The sequence below is a fragment of the Anser brachyrhynchus genome (genome assembly GCF_964034855.1).
Source record: "Anser brachyrhynchus genome assembly, chromosome: 2".
Lineage (NCBI taxonomy): Eukaryota > Metazoa > Chordata > Aves > Anseriformes > Anatidae > Anser > Anser brachyrhynchus.
The window spans coordinates 48,165,893-48,188,051 of NC_137695.1; the positions used below are offsets into that span (position 1 = coordinate 48,165,893).

At 37.7% G+C, this 22,159-nt stretch overlaps 1 protein-coding gene across 1 annotated transcript in view; it reads left to right on the plus strand.

Moving 5' to 3' along the window:
• COL15A1 (collagen type XV alpha 1 chain) overlaps positions 1-22,159 on the plus strand; it is a 123,212-nt gene that overhangs the window by 17,753 nt on the left and 83,300 nt on the right. Inside the window, exons 3-5 of the mRNA XM_080580151.1 lie at positions 17,495-18,042; positions 19,723-19,797; positions 20,240-20,335. Of these exons, the coding sequence (XP_080436277.1) occupies positions 17,495-18,042; positions 19,723-19,797; positions 20,240-20,335 (719 nt within the window). The remainder of the gene's footprint in view (positions 1-17,494; positions 18,043-19,722; positions 19,798-20,239; positions 20,336-22,159) is intronic.

The following is a 22,159-nucleotide window of genomic DNA, read 5'->3' on the forward strand; positions in this document are numbered from 1 at the left end:
GTGTCAAAAGCCTTACAGAAGTCCAAGTTACCTTGTTGACTGATGGAGTCACTCCATCATAGAAGGCCTGAGATTGGTAAGGCACAATTTGCCCTTGGCGATGCCATGCTGGCTGTCCCAGATCACCTCATTGTCCTGCATGTGCCTTAACATTGCCTCCAGCGGGATTCGTTCTATGATCTTTCCAGGAACAGAAGTGAGGCTCACCGGTCTGTAGTTCCCTGAGTCTGATAGATTCAACTGATATAACTGGTCCCTTACAATTTTGTTGACCACGAGGGAAAAGTTGCTGCTCCCCCAGTCATGGTTCTGCAACAAAGAAGTCTGGGCAGCCCAAGATCTACTGTTACTATTAAAAAATGAGGTTAAAAAGGCATTAAACGCCTCTGCCTTTTCCTCAACCCTACTTGTTAGGTGACCATCTATCAAGTACTAGTCCAATATTTTCCTTAGACTTCCTCTTGCTGTTGACATACTTAAAAAAGCCTTTTTTTTGGCTGACATACACTGGTTGGTGTCAACTCAGGGTGAGCTTTGTTTTTTCTTGTTTTCCTCTTAAAAATGCAAACTGCAGCTCTTTAATCTGCCTGCGAAACCTGACCTTGCATCCAGCAATCATATATTTTCTGTTTCTGCCAAAGTTCCAAGATTGCCAATATTCAGTAGACACTGGGATCAAGTCACTGTTCAAAAGATGTTTGTTGGCTTGACTTTCAATGCCCTTTAAAAGTTGCTATGAGTTTCATAGATAAATACGGATTTCCTAGTGTGGTGAAGACAAATTCTTGAAATGGCTAGGAGCCTTATAAGAACTGCTGGTATTGAATATAACAGCTGTAAAGCAAAATTTTGGTGCAAAATTTTCTTTTCAGAAGTCCTGATGAAAGTTTAGGTTTTGTGTAAGAAAGTAGAAAAAAAAATGTCTTAAATTATGAACTTCATAAACATCAAAAGTGACCTAGATTTGATCAGTCTGATTTTTTTTCTGTTTCTATTATCTGTAATAAAACTTTAACTCGTTAAGTTTGCCAACTAAATGATTCCTTGTGGCTAGGTAAAACTAAGCATGAAGACAATGAGAAGTATATAAGATTACTTCTCTCTGTCTCTCTTAGGTGATTTATATTGGAAATGTGAAATGCAGAACTGAGAGCTGATGTTATGAGTTATTCCTCCTGAGGTGCAGGACCCTGCAGTTGCCCTTGTTGAACCTCATGAGGTTCCTCTCAGCCCAACCCTCCAGCCTGTCGAGATCCCTCTGAATGGCAGCACATCCCTCTGGTATCAGCCACTCCTCTGAGCTTTGTGTCATCAGCAAAACTGGTGAGGGTGCACTCCACTCCATTGTCCAAGTCGTTGATAAATAAGTAGAACAACACTGGACCCAGTATTGACCCCTGGGGGACACTGCTAGCTACAGGCCTCCAACTAGACTCTTCACCACTAAGCACACCCCTCTGAGCTCTGCCGTTCAGGCAGTTATCAATCCCCCTCACCGTCCACTCATCTAGGCCACACTTCCCAAGCTTGCCTATGAGGATGTTATGGGAGACAGTGTCAAAAGCCTTGCTGAAGTCAAGGTAGACCACATCCACTGCTCTCCCCTCATCTACCCAGCTAGTCATCTCACCATAGAAGGCTATCAGATTGGTTAAGCATAATTTCCACTTGGTGAATCCATTCTGACTACTCCCGATCACCTTCTCATCCTCCACATGCTTGGAGATGACCTCCAGGAAGAGCTGCTTCATCATCTTTCCAGGGATGGAGGTGAGTCTGACTGGCCTGTAGTTGCCTGGGCCCTCCTTCTTGCCCTTTTTCAAGACTGGTGTGACACTGGCTTTCTTCCAGTCTTCAGACACCTCTCCTGTTCTCCACAACCTTTCAAAGATGATGGAGAGTGGCCTAGCAATAACATTGGCCAGCTCCCTCATCACCCATGGGTGCATTCCATCAGGGCCCATGGATTTGTGGATGTCAGGTTTGCTTAGATGATCTCTGACACAATCCTCCTCAACCCAGGGAAAGTCTTCCTTTCTTGTCTCCAGGGTCTGAGATTCCTGAGGGCTGGTCTTAGCAGTAAAGATTGAAGCAAAAAAGGCATTCAGCAACTCTGCCTTCTCTGTATCCTTTGTCACCAGGGCACCTTTCCCATTCAGCAGTGGGCTGACATTTTCCACAGTCTTCCTGTTGTCAGGTAGTTATGCAGTATAGTTTCTAGGCTCACCGTTTGCTTTTTAAAAACAACAGCATATGCTTAAAATGCAAAAGTAGCCCAAATATCATAATATCATGACTTGTGTGGAATAATACTTTGCAGATTTTTCAGCAAGATTTTACAGAGCTTCTGCTGGGAGTTGCTAGGTTAAGGTAACATATTATAAAATTTCTTTTTGCAACATTTACCTCATTTCTCTTTTTGCCTTCCTCCAAAGTCTTTCCGTATTGCCTTCAACCTTCAACCTTGCAATAGCAAGGACTTAAACTTCTAGAGTTTTGGGGGACATTTTATACAGTATTCACTTTGTCACATGTTCATTTTTACATTTTCTGTTACAGGTGACAAGAATTTATATTCTGACATCTTTGGTACTGTATTTCTGCAATATTATTTCTTAGATGTCTTATAAATCAGGAAAACCAACCAACCAACAAAACAAAACAAAAACACATTACTGTATCATTTAGTATGGTCAATACAAGTGAGTTTCTTGTTAAGAAATGTTACTTAAAAAGATAAAGGCAAAATTTTACCCCACCATCCTTCTAATACAGTGCTATTCATGAATGTTAACATTAAGACTATTAGTGTCTGGCATGATTTCCTTTTGCATGGTGTTCTTGACTGTATTAGTAGGAGTTCTGTTAAAATTTACAGCTATATGAAGCATGTTAATCATCAAAAACAAAAAACAAACCAAAACAAACAAAAAAATCCAAACCCTGTCTGTTAGACAGGAAATATTTTTCAACCTATGATCCTTACCATAGACTTTATGTTGAATGATGGTGTAAAAGTCTGATTTCCCAAAGTCTAATTTCCCAATTAGTCAGATCAAAGAATATATAAGGACTTGATAATTAATTTCAGTAAGATGGACAGTAAAGGATAGATCTGCTATTACTCTCTTGCAGAGATGGACAACAAACCTATGTGTGTCCAAAAAAATTTTGTTTTAATAACTCCTCAATACAAAGGTGCTTTGTCTTTTGATTTTAAACAAATAATCCTTTAGTCATCAGCTCTACTTCTGGGGCATCTAATGCTATCTATCAGTATGACTTTTGTTAGCTAGCATTTAGGTATTTGTAGTATTGATTATTACCAGAAAATTAATGCCAGACATTTCTCTGCCACTGTTTCACTCTTTCACTCCAAGAGCCTGAAATCCATCTTCCTTTCTCTGTACACACTGCAGCTCCTACTCAACTTGTTTTAGTAGCATTTGCTGCTTAAACAACCTTCTTGCCTTCATGTACTTTTATATATATATATATAAAGTGACCTTTTTAAATGAGATAACGTCTACCACTCTTGCCCTTCTCCAAGATTTTTCTAAAGGCTTGTTAGTGCTGAGAGGAAGTCAGTGGAACAAGTTCTGACTTCAGGTGCATGCATAAAAGTTCACACAATATGGCCTTGAATTCTCAAGGCAGACTTGTTACTTTCGAGATACCTTGCAATGCTGGTAATATTCACAGTAAAGCATCAATAAATAATGACAGCTACAAGAGATTAGTGTCCATCTGTAAAACAAAAGCATAGAAATGCAAGTTTGAAGGGAAGGAACTTTGAAGATCAGCTTTGGCTTTGTCTGGTAAGTCTGGAACTTCCTAGTTGTGGTGTACCTCTACGGAGATAAATCTTTTAATATTTCTAACTAGTTGACATACCTGGCATTGCCTGTAGCATGGCAACTTAAAGCAAAACTTCATGTTTCTTGTGAAGATCACCTTGCAAGCAACACTGACAATTTCATATAACATGAAAATGTGCGGAGTGGCTGACTGACCAGATGGACCTTGACAGGCTGGAGAGGTGGGCTGACAAAATTCTTATGACGTACAGCCAGGAGAAGTGCAGAGTCTTGTGCCTGGGGAAGAACAACTCCAGGCATCAGCTCATGCTGAGGGCTACCCAGCTGGAAAACAGCTTTGCAGAATAGGATCTAGGAGTCTGATAGACACCAAGCCAAACACAATTAAGCAGTGTGCTCTTGTTGCTAAGAAGGCTAATGGCATTCTTGGCTGCATAAGGCAAAGTAGCACCAGCAGGTCACAACAATTGATTCTTCACCTTTACTCAGAATTTGTGAGACCACACCTGGAGTACTATGTTCAGTTTCCCCCACCTGGGAAAGAGACAAGGACACATTGGAAAGATGTGGAGGGACACATTGGAAAATGTGGAAAGATTGTCCAGTGGAGGGCCACCAAGACAATCAAGGGACTGGAGCACCTCTCCTATGAGGAGAGGCTCATATAGCTGGGACTGTTCAGCCTGGAGAAAACAAGGGTCAGGAGAGATCTTATCAATGTGTATAAATACCTAAAGAGAGGATTGGGGCAGGCTATTTTCAGTGGTGCCCAGTGACTGGACAAGAGACAATGGACACAGACTGGAACACAAGAGGTTCTGTCTAAACATCAGGAAGCAATTTTTTACTGTGTGGTTGACTGAGCACTGGCACAGGTTGTAAAGAATGGTTACAGAGCCTCTCTCATGAGATATTCAAAAGACATCTGGACATGTTCCTGGGCAACCTGCTTTAGGTGTCCCTGCTTGAGCAAGGGGGTTGGAACAGATGACCTCCAGAGATCCCTTCCAACCTCAACCATTCTGTGATTCTTTGATTCTCTTCTGCATGCACTGAAGAGAAAGGAATGAAAATTAAACTTGCTAGTTGTTGTGGCTTAAGCCAGCAGGCAGCTAAGCACCACACAGCTGTTTGCTCCGCACCACCAACAACCCCGAGTGGGTTAGGGGACAGAATTGGAACAAAAAAATAAAAAAAAAAAAAAGTAAAAACTCGTGGGTTGAGATAGAGAGAGTTTAGTAGGATAGAAACATGAAGGGAAAATAACAATAATGACAATAATAATTATATAAATATATATAAAACAAATGTTTCACTATGCAATTGCTCACCACTCCTCTGACTGATGCCCAGCCAGTCCCTGAGCAGCCATCCCCCTCTGGCCAACCCTCACAGTTTTTATTGTCTCACATGATGTCTTATGGTATGAAATATCCCTTTGGCCATTTTGGGCCAGCTGTCCTGTCTCTGTCCTCTCCCAGCTTCTTGTGTATCCCCGGCCTCCTCACTGACAGGGCAGCACAAAAAGCTGAAAAGTCTCTAGCTTAATGTAAGCACTGCTTTGTAACAACTAGAACATCAGTGTGTATCAACATTATCTTTCTCCTAAATCCAAAACAAGGCACATACCAGCCACTATGAAGAATATTAACTCTATCCCAGCCACAACTAGGACACTAATGTTTTAGATACATAAATGAAGTAGCTATTTTAAGGGATTATTTTTATATAATATTATATTTTAATCAGATAATCCTTTATTATGTACTATTTCCAGCAGTGTTAGAAAACAATTTGTTGTCCAGAGCATATGTGGGGAATATGATAAATAAGCACAGAATTCTGGCTGTTCTGAGTTCTAAATCTGGTTTGCAAAATCTGTGCATAAAAATATGAGAGTTATTAAAATGTGAATCTAAAATAGTTTCACTCTTTATGGCCTCTCATAACCTTTAGCATGCTGGGGATAAATGAAGTGGAGCTGTGCAAAAAAAATATATATATATTAAAACATGGCACTGGTAGTGTTTTTTTACAGGCCTGCACTTAGAAAAACGTCTTTCACAAACTGTGAATCCACACCACTGTAATTCAAACAGTAACTCCATTGATAAACTTATGGAATGAAAGAAATTCCTACAGAATGTAGGAAGCTAGAAAAAGAAAGGTAGCCACCAGATCAGTGTATATAGAGAAAACAGTCTCGCAATGTGCATTTTGAAAAAAAAAAATATATATATAGTAGCTATATTTTAGAAATGATGCTGTCTGAGGTATTTAACATTTAAATTATATATTTAGTAGATGGTATCTTGCTGGGCTTCATTTTGAGAGTTACAACATATTTTGTCAGGAGTGAATATGATTCCAAAACTAAGCAATAAATTCCCACTCATTCCATTCATCTTTAAAATGAAAATTTAGAAAGAAATTTTAACACTACTCATCAAGAGCACAACTGTCTTTATGATGAAAACATAAAGAGATGAAATCAAATGTGGAGAAGAATCGTGTTTAGGCATTCTAAATCTGCTTCGTTTCTCACCTTGGGATCCTCTTGGAAATTATGTAGAAATATGACACAAGTATTCAAATATAGTTTCAATTTAGCTTTCCCTAGCTCTAAACTGGCAAAAGCTGAAATGACACATTCTGTTTCTTTTCTGTAATAGAGAATGTTTAGTTCATTAAAGAGAGTGAGCTCTGGAAATATTCCTACTATATGAATATATAAATGATGGGGAATGATGGGGTAGCCTGTATCATGTATAAGTCTTCTGTGGACTTGAATAGGTATGACAGTTTTCAGCAGAAAAGAAATTGAAAGAAAGGACTGAAAGTCTTTCAGTTCAGTTGATTAATTTCAGCATTAAGGACACAATCCTCAGATCGGGATGAAGGACTTATAATTCCACTAAAAAGTTGGGCTGTGTGAACTAAAGGTAATCTTTTGATATTAAACAATTTTCAAAGTAATATCAAAATATGGTTTGGAAATAAACAAATAACCATACCTGGCATTTTTCTTAACTTGTCCCTACGCAGAAAACACTGGCATTGTTTATAGAATTTAATCTGTTTAGCAGATTCAAGAAAGGGAAAAATACTGCTGTGCAACAGCAGCTGAGAGAGTGAGGAGTGAGAAACAGCACTGAAGACACCAAAAGTCAGTGAAGGAGGTGCTCCAGGTGCTATAGCTGCCCTGCAGCCTATGGAGAGGACTGTGGTGGAGCAGGTTGTCCCAGTGCAGCCCACAATGTACCATGGTGGAGCAGATCTGCATGCTGCAGCCCATGGAGAGCCCCCGCAGGAGAAGGTCCTGAGCCAGAGCTGCAGCCCGTGGAGAGGAGCCCACATAGGAGCAGGGGGTCTGGGGGGAACTGCCGCCCGTGGGGGACCCGTGCTGGAGCAGTTTGCTCCTGGGGGATGGACCCCGTGGTATGGAGCCATGTGGGAGCAGGTCTTGAAGAGCTGCTGCCTTTGGGAAGGCCACACAGGATCAGTTTGGGAAAGACAGCATCCCGTGGCAGGGACTCCACACTGGAGCAGGGGCAGGGAGTGACCATGAAGGAGTGGCGGAGGCGAAGTGTTACAGACTGACCGCAGCCCCCATTCCCAATTCCCCTGTGCCACTCAGGGATAGGACGTAGATGAGGGTGGATGGGGGGAAGGTGTTCCTAGTTTGTTTTTAGTTCTCCCCACTCTAGTCTGTTAGTAATAGGCAGTAAGTTACATTAATCTCCCTACACTGTCTGTTTTGCCTGTGATGATAATTGCTGAGTGATTTTCCTGTCCTTAATTCAACCCTTGAGCCCTTTTCATAATATTTTCTCCCCCCTTCCCCTTTGAGTTGAGGGAGTAAGAGAGCAGTTGTAGTTGGAGTTCATCTGCCCAGCTGAGTAAAACCACCACAGTTATATAGAAAAACAAAGCCGGATCAAATAGTATAAGGTCTGCCATTAGCAAACACTTCAACTGCTTCAAAACTAGACTAAGCATAGAATCATAGAAGCATAGAAGCAGCTCTTGTCCAGGAAGAAATGGGGAAAGGGGAGAGGGAAGAAAGGAAATGAAGAAAATTACCATGTATTGTATTAATGTTTATAGAGATTCCATGGTGGTTGCATAAGTTGAATGAATTCTTCGTACTTGGGCATTTTGGATCATGTAGTCTCAGAAAAAAATACATATATATATTATTATTAGACAAAACTGGGTAAGTTCAATTAAAAAACAAAGTATACATATATATATTTATTTCAACAGCACTGGTGGAGAACAGAATACAGGGTTATAGGCTTTTGGTGCATCACCCTGCTCTCATAGTTAACTACTTAAGCTCTCTGGCAGTTAACACAGCATGTGTTATCCAGTCCTTGTTTTTTTGACTCAGACTCTTTAGTGACATATTTTGTGGAAAAGAAAATGGCCAAGTTGGAAGTCAATCAGTGGCTCTCTTCACTGTGAAAGACATCTTGTAATGAAGGGATATTAAAAAATAGGAGAAAGAGTTTAGAATCTATTCACTGATACTTCTTAATATATATGAGATTATTTTTAATATATATTGTTATGTGACCTATTTGGATCCCTTTTAATCTTTTTTCTCTCTTAAGAATTTAACTTTCTTTTCTGCAAAATGTGGTGCTTGAATTTTATTTTTTTTCCAGAGTTAATCCCTAGCTCTTACAATTGTTGATTTTACAACTCCTCTGTTGTACAGTTGTTGTACTGTTAGAATCAGTTCTGGATGGAGGTAAAGGGTGGAGGAACTGTAAAGGTAGACTTAGACTTGACCATCTGTTGTAATCCTGTCTCTTGGTCCTGTGTGTCAGGTCCTTGAAGCTTGGTTGAGAAAATTGCATCTAATAGGTAGAGATATACGAGGCTTCAAATGACCCAAACTCTTCTTATTCCAGTCACGTTTCCTGTGCAAATATATAATATACATGACACTGCTTCATTAGAAGATTGTTATTGACAGCTGCCTTGAACAATATTACTAAGTACCTATTACTTCTACTAATTAGTAGCAGTTACTATTAACTACGGAAAGTTATAAAGCAACATGGGAGGATAAAATTAGTGTCAGCTGATGTTTCTCGTGAATGCTGTTTTTTTCTGCAGGTCAGAATGTGTATGTTTCGGCTGGTTCCCTTTGAGAAGGCACAGACCACTTGCCTCGGACACAACTCTGGATATATATGCACTCTGTTTTAAAAACCTGTCTTTATTCTGTACTTAACAGAATTCTCCAGTTCACTTCAGGTCACCGTAGATGTCCACCTACCAGAAATGAGGGTGTAGCCAGATACATTAACATCTGTGTGACTCAGGTTTTATGTGGTCATGTAACAAAACCACAAAATTCCAGTTATTGAAAGAGACATACTGTCAGATCCAAGATAAATGTCTTGTCCTGTTGAGTCTGAAGTTCTGCAGTTACATTCTATAAGCCAAACTCATTTAGTGATTATTTTCCTTACTTTAAAATAACATTAAAAGCCCTACACAGAACACCACAGGCTGTATCAACTAGTTCCTTAGTGTTGTTCCAAATCAAGCAACACAACTGCCAAGTAGACCACTGGGAATTGAACAGGCTCACAAAGAAGTTAATTTTTATGAACAAGTGACATTCTTAGAGAGGGTGTAAGGGAATTGATACTTTTTATCTCTGTGTTGTGTATTTCAATGTTCTGGCTATATCTTCTACTTTAACTACAATGGTCACGTAGAATTGTAATTTATATTTTTATGAAAAATACTTAGCATATAGAAAAAAGAGCGATGAAATAACTGATGAAAACAAATTTGGCTCTACCATTAACCATATTTGCAAACTACATTTGCAAAGTCTCAGTTTGGGTATTGGGGATAGCTACTATATTGTATAAAATTATCACAGCAGTACTGAAAGCAGCAGAACTACCATAATTCACCGCATCTGAAAATGTTACCTTACTTTGTTTTTCAAAAAACTACAGAGATTTTGAGACTCAATAAAACAACTTAAAACCAATCTTTCCTCCTCAATTTTAAGAACTGTTTCAGGTTTAACTTATCACAAGACAGTTCTGCTATTACTTGAATATTCTTTGCTACTGCTGCCTTTTGTGTACAGAGTAGTTCACTGAGAGCCATCATGAGTCTTATTGTTTGGCTTTCAGGGGATGAACCTGAACATAGAATCATTAAGGTTGGAAAAGATCATCTGGTCCAACCGTCCCCCTACCATCAATATTACCCAATAAAACAATGCCCCAAAGTACCATATCCAAGCTTTCCTTGGCATTGCTCCCCCAGGCTCATCTCTATCGAGCCCCATTTCATCCCATTCCCGCTCCATACCTTGTTTAAAGCCCAATGAGCTCTTCTGGATCCTGGGCTAGGATCTGTTTCCCCCTTTGAGACAGGCAGGACCCATCTGTAGCTATCAGGCCTTCATAACACACTCCTGTGGTTACCACTAGTGAAACTGGTAATACCAGAAATCAGTATTGTCTTACAATAAGACTGATGGTTCAGACAGAAAAAAGAGCAAAGCCTGTAATCAAAGCCAAATCAATTATATATTTTTTTCTTTTTATTATGTTTTACTTCTTTTTTATTTTATAAATATTCAGTTGAAATAAGAATTAACAAAAATGCAATAAATTCTGAAGATGTTACTTTTTCTTCATGTTGGCGCAAAGACAAAAGCCTTGAGAAAGTAACTTACGACATTCAATCTAGAAGGGCAAAAATGTTAGGTTTTGTGAACTATTTTTTAAAAGGAGGAAGCAAGTATACGTTACGTGGATTTATAAATATTGGAAACAGAGGCAAATCAAGTATGTCCTTCAAGTTTGGTTTGGCGTGCAGTTGAGAAAACTCGGAAACACTTTCAAATGTGTGTCAAGCATATGGACTTCAGAATAACTACTGTATGCTACTTTTACCTTTCTGTCTTTTTCGGATCCTGGATCAAACAATATTTGAGTTAATTAAAAATATAACATTCACTGAAAATGAGATTTCTGCTATTCAATATGTATTCTTGAAGAAATTAAGTTATTTTTGGCCATACATGTGCAAAACATAATATATTCTTTGTGGTTTTTGGTTGGTTGGTTGGTTTTGGTTTTGTTTTTTATTTTGCTTTGTTTTGGTCATATAACTTCAAATCTTGAATAAAATATAACAGACAACTTGGCTTTTCTAGATGTGACCTAATGATTATTCCATGTTGTGGAGAAGCCATGGAGATCTGTTCCTGAGTGGCAATACATTGCAGAGACAAAAGAATTAGTTCAGTAATCAACAATAGTAGAATTGTTAAAGTAAATGTTAGCAAGTTGGAAAATGTATCATCTACTATTTCACTTTCAGTCAATTATCTTAATTATTATCTACCTTATAATCTGCTCTAAACAATTTAGTCACCAGGTAGTGATCAAAAATGTCATAGATAGGTAACTCTAGCTTTGGTAGCCATAAAATCTCATTTATGTACTATGATCTGATTAAAATAATGAACTGCTGTAACGAAATATCTGATCTGTATGGCATTTCTAATGTTGTCATGCTGTTCCTGTCATATTTCCCTGGAAAAAATGCAAAGGAGATGTAGCTGTGAATCAGAGAAAAAAAAGAAAAAAAAGAAAAAAAAAGTGTTTTGGATTTCTCAAGGTGCTGTTTGAGACTGCATGTTTGGTCATTTGATGAGGGCAGATAAGGAATGCATGGAGCCAGAGGCAGGGATACATGCCTGCATGTAGCTATATTATGAAGAAAGGTTTCTGTCCTTCAGCTGCATAAAAAAATACATCTCATAATATGGTCCTTTTCTGCATGGTATCTTTTTGGATCACAAAGCACACATTAACCACTTAGTTACAGGGCTTTTTTCCTGTTCCCAGCATAATAATTTTTTTTCTTCTTGTGTTAAGTAAATGAACAAAAATGGAATAAGTATGTCTTTAACAGATTATATATTGATTAGTCACAGATAACAAGCATCATAAACGTCTACTTTTTGTGTTTTAAGGAACTGAACTGGTATGGATCAGCACAAAACAATACCTCACAAGCAAAGCAGCATTTAAGCTATCCCTGATAAAGTCCACAGGAAAAAATCTGCAGACTTTAGTGCCCCATGGTATTTTTTCAGTGAAAAGTGTGGGGAGAAGAGCAGAAATTATGATAAACTTTGTTTGTAGAACTTTTTATGAATGTATTGCCCTCTTCAGAGTTATCTGACAAAGCTAGCATTGAGGCCGGTACAGGTCTACACGTGAAGATTTATTCTAAACTTGTAGTATTTCTGGTTGCAAATAAAGTCCCCCAGACATGAATAATGTAATGTATGAGCCTGTGAAAATCTGAAAGCAACTGAATGTAAAGGCACTACACTATTTTTCCTCCTCTCTATGACTGTGAAGTCTGAAATATCTGTATCCAACATCCCATTAATATGTTTTATACTAAGTTCAAATAGACTTCTCTTTTATTTCATTTTTCTTCTAAAGAAAATTCTTGAGCTCTCATTAATGAAGATAACAATCATCTCAGTATCTGTTTTGTAAAATATTTGTTATACTTGTTTATGAAGTCACATAGCTAAAATTAGAGTCACTTAGTCCACCATTGCATAGGATAATGTGCAAGGTCAGCAGTGTAGTTTGTAAGTAGTAAAACTAGTTAATCCACTGAATTTAAGAAAGAACCGACTGTATCTGCATTCAAGAGAAGAGCTGTAGGCATGTACTACAGTGATGCATTGAGTTTGAACTGTTTTCACAAGGAAACGATGCATATGTAATTGTAGCATGTGGCTGTGCAATGATTTCTGAGACTGCTTTGAGTCTGAGATAGTATACATCAAAACTGACAACGATACTGAGGCCTGATGGCCATTTAGTTCAAAGTCTTAAGGAACAGAAACAGAGTAAGTGTGCAAAACCTTATTCATATCCTCACTAAGAGAGGGACTGTTTGGAGAAGTAGTAAATTTGCATAAGATGCTTAAACCCTGAAAAAGCCTCAGTGAGTGCTTACCTTTTCACAACAACAGAATCCAATGACAAGACAAAAAACTAGTCAAAACGTGGCTTCAGCAACACTGCTGCTCACAGCAGTTTCTTATTTAGGTGGCTACTGAATTTTTCCTTCCACTGGAGTGAAAACAAAAGTAACCAGCTTGTTTTCCACACCCAGCAGGTTATAGAAGATTCTCCTCCTACAGAGCTGACAGACTCCCGCACAGAAGTGTTTTTCTGTTTAGTTTAGTCTAAAGTGTCAGGAGAAGTTTTAACTAAATTAACAAAACTTTAAAACTAGCTGACATTGTAAGCAAGATGAAAATATTTTTCCTTCAGTAATTGTGATCTGTTGTTAAGGGAGCATTACAGAAAGAAACCTGTCCTGATATGAAAAGCGGCCCTTGACCTGCACATTTATTTCCTTTCCAGCCTTCTTGGGCTTCTAAGTAGTAATGTGAAACCTATGACAGGTGAAGCTGGTCAACATTTAGAAAACTGATACAATAGAGAAATATACAACATATAAATAGAGAAAAATACGAATGGACAAGGAGGTGAAAGCTTTTTGACAGAAGTGTGTCTCAAACAACTTTTAGTGGGTTTGGTCCTACTGCTCCCTGACTAAATTTGCGACAGCAGTAGAGTGTGTTGCTGCAAACTGCACTTGTGTGTACAGTTTCTGACTCTGAAAGCTGTGGCCATAGGCTAGCACTAGCAGTGGGCTGTGGGATTATTTCTTGTAACGAGTCAATTTAAAACATGGTCTTTCAGTTAGGACTTCAGCCAGGATTTTAACCCAGAACTTTTTATAACAAAAATTACGTTTTTAAGGTACTTTGTTTAACCCATTCAGTGCATACTCTGGAGAAATATGAAAGTGTACACATAATAAAAGTATATGTGATTTACACCAAGAAATAAATGTAGTGTAAGGTAGCTCTTGGGAAATGAAATTCCTGGAAAAAGAAAGATGGAAGAAATAGGATTACACTAGCTGTATTTTTGTTGTTGTTGTTCTACATTTTTAATAGTGTACTTAAGTTATAAAATGATTTAGCTGTAAGAAACATTAATGTCCAAAATAAAACATAATTTTAGATTTTACTGTTCCCATACCCTCTACCTCACAATTAATTTTCCACTTTTCTGAATCCCAGCCCCTTTTAATATCTAATATATACTTAATCCCATGGTGTAGAGGAAACATGAGAAGTACAAAGAATGAATGATGAGAGGATGACTACATAGAAGAATAAAAATCAGTAATAAATACCAGGCACATAACTGAAGAACATTTATGGAAGAAATGCTCCCAGATTACAGGAAAAAAAAATAAAATAAAAAATAAAAAATAAATAAAATAAAGCTCCCTATTTAGGATCTGAAAAGACTTCAGTAACAAAGCAGTGCTTTTGTTGCTTAACATGAAAGAATGGATAGTTTAGTCATCTGAGAGAGGAATACTGTCCATCAGGTCTCAAAGTAAAATCCAACAGTTGATGATGCATAAACAATCCTGTTTTCATTATGTGACTGGGTCCATAGCCCTTGATTTAAATAACAATAACAATACCAACAAAATTTATTGCAATATTTTTATTTTTCTGTTCTGATGTTCTGATCTAACCTGACCTGGGATTAAGCAGAATTTCCATTCTCAGATTACTGGAAGGTTGCAGAAAAGTTTCACCTAAACCTGAGATGATATACTATTCATATATGAGCCTTCATCACACAGAGATTGGACCAGAATGTAGAAAATACAAATATGTCAGCTATTTGTTTCTCTCACCTCCCATTCAGAGATTGCCTGCAGGCAGCTTTTCCGTACATTTGGGGTAATGTTTGCCCTTGAGTGTTGGGTTTGACTGAGCTAAGAGATGTAGTGTGGGAGGTGTGAGAAGGGAAGTAACATTTCTGGGTGTAGTTTTATAATTTTCATACAGTGCTCATATGGTCTTACTCACACCATTGATCCAAGGACAGAATCTTGTAGTGCAATAGAGAGCTAGCAAAGAAGAGCAAGAACAACAATAGGAGATTCTAAGTAAGTGTTCTCTGTCCTGGCTTCCCATTAAATCCCTTTATACGGGTTGAGAATTTAGATCCAGGCCAGTGTGCCAGACTACATTCAGTATCTTTAAATAGGTGTCTGGTTTTCCTCATTTGTGCAGAGAGTCTCTGCTGACACATACAACTAAGTCTGCAAAAGCGTCAGATGTCTCTCCCAGTACTTTAAAAGAGAATTGTCCTCATTATCTTAGAAAAATATTACATTTTGGTAATGAAGGCATTGGTCATGGTCAATGGCCACATTGGTCATGGCCTTGCAATGATTTGCTCCCTTAAAATTCAGGAGATAAAAAGAGAAAGAGAAAATGAGAAAAGCAATGTCATTTTTACCCATGAAAATACACAGCAGACTTAGTTAATTGTATTTTGTCTGATTTCCAAGGTTATTGTGAAACAAAAACAACAGGGTAATCATTCATATCCATTTTGAACATAATGGAAATTAAGCATAAACTAGCTTCGATGTTGTGAAATAGCACATACAGCAGACACTGGCATTGGTTATCCATAAGTAAAGCTCTCCTCTCCTAAACTGAAGCTCTAATCTGATTTATGAAGTGCTGTATCGCTGCCTAGTGGTGAAATGTAAAATTTCTGCACCCTTGCAATAATTAAAGAGTGTACCTCAAGCTGGCAATGGCATCACCATATCAGTTTATGTAATTTACATATTTACATCACACACAATTTTCATTCCATAAAGTCAGTGACCAAGCTTGCCACAGATGCATACTTTTGGACAACTGCAATATTCAATGCACATTCTGTAATCCTTATACAGTTTAGCTTTGTCCAGTTATGTTTAGGACGGTGGATGTCCCAGAATGCCAGCTCATACTTTCTCTCTCATACACACATGCTACATCTGAAAAAGGCTGGATAAAATGGCAACTTTGCATTGTTCTGAGTGCAGAGACACTAGAAAACCAGTTTCAGTGCTGAATTTCTGTGTTTCTAAAGAAATTGTCAAGTTATTCAAACCTAGACTTTTCTCTTTTTTTTTTTCCTTTTTTTTTTTCCTTTTTTTTTTCCTACTGCCTTGCACTGAATCAGATAGATCCCTCACTGCTCCTGTTTATTCCATGCCATGTCCATTTTGAACCCCCAGCTATCCTTCAGCAGTTCAAGTCCTTCTGCATTGGTCTTTTCTCTCTTTCTTTCCTTCTTTCTTCTTTCTTTTTTTTTTTTTTTCCAAATGTGAGACTTTGGAATTGTATGTTTTAAACCAAAAATAAGAGATAATTCTGTCTGTGTAAGGCCTAACAGCCCTGCTTTTTGAACTCTGCTTCTGATATACTGAAATTGAGGGTGAAAGGACACAGAAAAACAGCCTCCTTATCTGTAATCCTGTTGTCTTTGACTCTGTTGTTGTAGGTTTCCTAAAGCCCATATGCTAATATACTTTAACCACCATAGAAGTTAGGTTCTGTGAAAATGTAGTGTATCAGCTGGAAGCAGGGACCATGTTTTATATGAGCTTTATTATACAAAAAGAAATACAAATATTCTTCTCCAGGTGTCGGAATGTTTCAGGTTTACAATTACTAGTCTTTGTATAGATCCAGACTCTAGTCCAAACAGCTTTTAATAGCAACCTTTAAGTTGGTATTAAAGGTGAAGCAAGGCAAGGTAAGGCAAGAAGAAGATAGGAAGATGGGAAGATAGAAAAAGAAGGAAGGAAGGAAGGAAGGAAGGAAGGAAGGAAGGAAGGAAGGAAGGAAGGAAGGAAGGAAGGAAGGAAGGAAGGAAGGAAGGAAGGAAGGAAGGAAGGAAGCGAGGGAGGGAGGGAGGGAGGGAGGGAAGTGTACCTTTGCAAGGCTTTAGTTAAAATTGGGTGTAGATAATTTGCTCTTATCATTGCTACTACATTTCCAGGAATTTTCTTTCTGGGCATGTTTGGCAGAGATTTTTTACTCTTTTTACGTTTTTTTACACGTTTACTTCTGTGTGCTTGCTGGAGCAGAAACTTTCTCATTTCAAAACTGAATTTTGACTGATGGTGGGTTTTGACTGCTCTTATATACACAGTGAAACTAAGGAAATAAATTTGAGAAAAAGGACATAAAAACTGAGGTCTGTTTTAGAAGCAGGGCTAATTGCAAGGACTGACGTAAACTCACTGCAACTTTTAACCTGGTTTTGTGTAACTGTATCGTACTGTTTATAGAGAATTCTTGCTCTCTTTTTTGATTGAGAGGATAACAGATCTCAGCTAATTTGCGAAAACAGGAGGTTGTTTATTCTTCACTGAATCTACTCTGCAAGCACTTGCAGCAGTTTTCTTTGCAGTTTATAGCCAACAAAAGTGATGTCTTTTGTAGGAAGTACTTTTTTTGTCAGAAGCACATGAGCATTTAGCATATGAGTAACCTCAGTTAGTCAAAGGACAAAGGTGCAAACACGTAGCTAAAGCTAGATGTGTTTAAGAACTGAACTGGGCCTAAAGTAGTAGTGGTATGTTACTGGTATTTTAAAACAGCATTTCAGGTTTTAAAGTTTTTATTAAATGATTTGAATTAAATGGGCTGTGCACTTCAAGAATAATAACGTTTGTTTGTTTGTTTCTCTCATACTTTACAGAACGAGGCTCAAAAGGAAGTCTTGATCTCACAGAGTTAATAGGAGTTCCACTCCCTCCTTCTGTCTACTTTGTCACCGGCTACGGAGGGTTTCCAGCATACAGCTTTGGTATAGATGCCAACATTGGTCGATTGACAAGTGCTATAATACCACTGTCTTTCTACAGAGATTTTGCTATCGTAGTTACAGTGAAACCAAACAGCGATCGTGGAGGAGTGCTATTTGCAATAACAGATGCCTTCCAGAAAACAATTTACTTGGGAATGAGAATTTCACCAGTTGATGACAGCACACAGAGAATAATTATGTACTACACAGAGCCTGGTTCCCGTATCTCTCAAGAGGCTGCTTCATTTAAAGTGCCAGTGATGACTAACAGGTGGAATAGGTTTACAGTGACTGTTCAGGGAAATTATATTGCTTTGTTCATGGACTGTGAAGAATATCAGAGAGTTCCGTTTCAGAGGTCAGCTGGAGCCTTGGTATTTGATTCTGACTCTGGGATATTCGTTGGTAATGCAGGAGCCACGGGACTGGAAAAGTTCACAGTGAGTACGATGTGATAAATATACATCTCAGTATTGTATACATGTACACTTTAACCAAGAGATTCTGCTTACAGTGGTTATATCATGGTTACAATGTATAGAGCTTATATTTTCCATACGCAGCTAATGCAGATATATAAACTCTGACTTAAAACGCTCCTAGAATGTCAGAAATTTATAAATGATCCAGATGTTGAGCTCAATGCTAGGTTTTTGTACTAGGAATTTCACAGTAAATGTATCACTTACATTTATATGGCCTTTTTCTGAAAGTCAGATTTCAACGTATCCATTTGTTTAATTTATGAGAATAATACCTTAGTACAATTCTGCATTTTAAACTCTTATTAGCTTGGCATGTTCATTCCACACCAAATATCAAGAAGAGAGTGATCTTATCAAAGTATAGCTGGAAAATAAAGCTGTTTCTACGATTTATATATTACTTGAAGTTTATCAGGTGCTCTAGAAAAATGGAATGGACCTAACACACTACCACAAGGTCATTATGCAAGAGATTAACTCATTACCAAACTAAAATGGAAACATCACACCTTTTCTATCTTGTTTATGTACTTCTCCAGTACTTCAAAACTTGTACAGTAGTTTGTGAGAACAATATCTCTTCCCATAAATTAGCAGAGCAGCAGCACAAAACTGAATAGATCCTTTGCTTTGGAAAAACAGGATGTTCTTTCCAAAGTTCAAATGGCAGATTGTGAGCTCCATCAGGTAAACAGCAAGGATAATGTGCTTGTATCATTTATCTGACTAGTCTAAGCACTTAGAAATTACAGGGATGTATTGATTAGCAGCAAATAAGTGGCAGAAAAGGATGTGTAGGAAAACTGCCTGCTGGTGTTACCTTTCTATAGACAGTTGGATTGACTGGACTATTGAGGCTGCCTGATTAGTAAGCAGGAATGAGAAACATTCAAGAAAATCAGATTACTTTGGTACCCCACCTGGAAAATATATGTGTGATGATCAGTTTCTGAGATTATCACCAATAATTCTGTAAATATGGAGAAAGGAATGCATAGCAGATTACATTCTAAGGCATTTTCCACTGAAACAGGCTGTTCTGTATACCCTATTGAATACATAAATTTCAGACATCCAACTGATTGCTTCAGTACTATGATTTGTGATGTGTTCTGTAGGTTACATGTATGCCCTTTTGTTTTTATACTTCATGCATCATATGTCACAATGACTTTAGGGCAGAACAAATACATTTTTGATAACCCCTCAAGCAAGAACTCTTTGTCTTGAATAGAAACAATTCACACAAATTAAGCATGTGACTCTCTATGCCGGTTGCTGTTTTCCTCTGGCTCATGAGAATTCATGTGTCCAAGGCTCTGTTTACCAGACACAAAAGGACGTAACTATAATCAGATTTTATGGAAAGAAAAGGAAATTCTAGGAATGGTGCTTCTAAATAGAAGTACAAAACAGACATAAACCAAATAATGGAAAAAAAAACATTACAATTTATTCACATTTTAAAATTGAGTTTATTACCATAAAATTTCAGGCCTTAGGTAATTTCCCAAGCAAGTCATATCAAAGTTGTTTTTTGTTGTTGTTGTTTTTGTTTTTATTATTATTATTATTAATAGTAATAATAATAATTTTTCACCTTCATGCATAAAATATTACTTCCTTGTACTGTAGGGTTCAATTCAACATCTGATTATCAGATCTGATCCAAGAGCTACTGAAGACCATTGTGAAGATGATGATCCTTATGTGAGTATTCTTACAAACACTTCTTCATCTATCCTCAGTGCCGGTATAACAGATTTCACAGTCAGTTGCCACATGATATCTTTTATAAAACTAAATACAGTATTTCTTCATGGCAACATACTGCAATTTTTAAAACCCTGTGTGTAGGAATCTCTTATTTTGAGTACACAGTCTCTAAAACTGTAATTTTTCAAAAAGCGTTATTTTATTTTTTCTATAGCGTGCTTGAGAAAATGAACCGTGTTTTACAATTTTCTGAAGGGTCGTATTCATGAAATACCCTAAGTATTGCAATAAGCTAACATCATAATGAGACTGAGGCTTCACCAATTTGGAAAAATAAAGATAAGTCTTTTCTACTTTGAAGTTGCTGGTTCCTTGGAGAACATACTTTTTTCCTCTTATTTTTATGAACATGTTATTATCATTGGGTTTTGCACAGGCTTCAGGGGACATCAGTGGCAATGGTAGTATCCAAGAGTATGAAAGCATTCCTGAGACACAAGAAGTCCTTTCACCTTCTCATCTTCCCATAAGGGTAAATTTATTTGATTTATACACTTTACATTTCTCGTTTAATATTCTTTTTTTTCAGATAGCAAGGCCTAGATTCTATTACTACTTTTTAAAATTTCATTTATTTTTCTCTGCTTTAGTTTAAACTTCTCTGAGCACTTGTTTTACAACTTAATTGTGTGTTGACCTGGCTTCCTGCTTCTGATACATTTGAAAAAAGATTATTTTTATTCATTTTGCAAATTTTTCACTTGTCTTATGCTTCTCACAGACTCACAGAATAGCTAAGGCTGAAAGAGACTTCTGAAGATTATCCTGTCCAAATCTCTTCTTAAAACAGTCAATGACAGCAAGTTGATTGGTGCCAGTAGGTTTAGAATTTCTTAAAGGTTGGAGACTCCACAGCAGCTTCTTTACAATGTTCTATCAGCATTACACTAGAACATTTTTTTCTGATGTAGAAATGGAATTTCTTGCATTTCAGTTTGTTTCCTTTGCCTCTTGCCCTTTCATTGACTACCACTGATAAGGGTCTGTCTCTACTTTACTCCCTCCTATCAGGATTGTATATGCATTGATATGACCACTCTGAGCCTTTTCTTCTTGAGGCTAAACAGTTCTCACTCTCTTATCTTCCCTTAATAAGTCAAATGCTCTAGTCTCACAATGACATCAGCCAGCTCTTTGAGTGGCCTTGGATGAATCCTATCAGACCCCATAGACTTACATGCATCCAGCTGAAGCAGCAAATCTCACACAAGTTCAGAATCGGCTGGGAGTTTATCATTCCTGCTGTCACGGTCCTCCAGTTCAGGGTTCCAGGGATCCCATAGCCCATCATTAATGTTAAAGGCAAAGGTGAAGAAGTCATTTAAATGGCTCTGCTTTGTCTACATTCCTATTTGTGAGGGACCATCTTCATCAAGTAACAGATCAATGTTATTGCTGGTCTTCCTTTTGCTCTTAACGTATTTTAAGAAACTTTTTTTATTGTCCTCCACAGTAGTGGCCAGCTTCAATTATAATTAAAACCTATGAATAACCTCCCTACAATGGCAAAAAAACATCTCTGTAGTCCTCCCATGTCACCTGACCTCACTTCCAGTGGCCATACATTTCTTTTCCCACCTAAGCTCCAAAAAAAGATCCCTGCTCAACTAAGCCAACCTTCTTCCCCACCTGTTTGACTTCTGACATTTTGGAATTGCCGTTCCTGTGCTCGTAAGAGGTGGTACTTAAAAAGTGAACAGCACTGAGGGACTGCAAAAGTAGAAACCTTATTAACTAGTTCCTGAGAAGCCTAAAGTCTACTTCCCCTATACCCAGGGTTGAAGTTTTGCTGGCAGTTTTCCTCCTGTCATCAAAGATTTTAAACTCAACTACTTCATGATCACTATGGCCAAGATATCTGCCAATCACCACTTCACCCATGAGACCCTCTCTTTTTACAAGTAATAAATGGAGGAGGGCTCCTTTCTGAATCAGCTGTCTTAGTACCTGTACCAAGAAGTTATCATCAATGTACTTTAGGAATTTCCTAAACCTGAAATGTAAAAAGTTCTAAAATATTTTTATAGGGATCCTAAACTATATTCTGGATTGCATATGAATATTTGATATTTTGTATTTGTTCTTGTTTCTTCATTCAGAGTTAAATACAAAATATACTGAAAGATTTTGCTTTTCTATAATGTTTTATTGTTTAATTTGGTTATTAGAGAAGTGATGTGCACACTGTTATTCAGATACAAACAAACATGGAACCAGACTTGCCTTAGTAATGGCAGACAACAACGTTGCAAACTAACTGGGAAGGTTCAAACTGAATTTCAAGAAAACTCTCTTC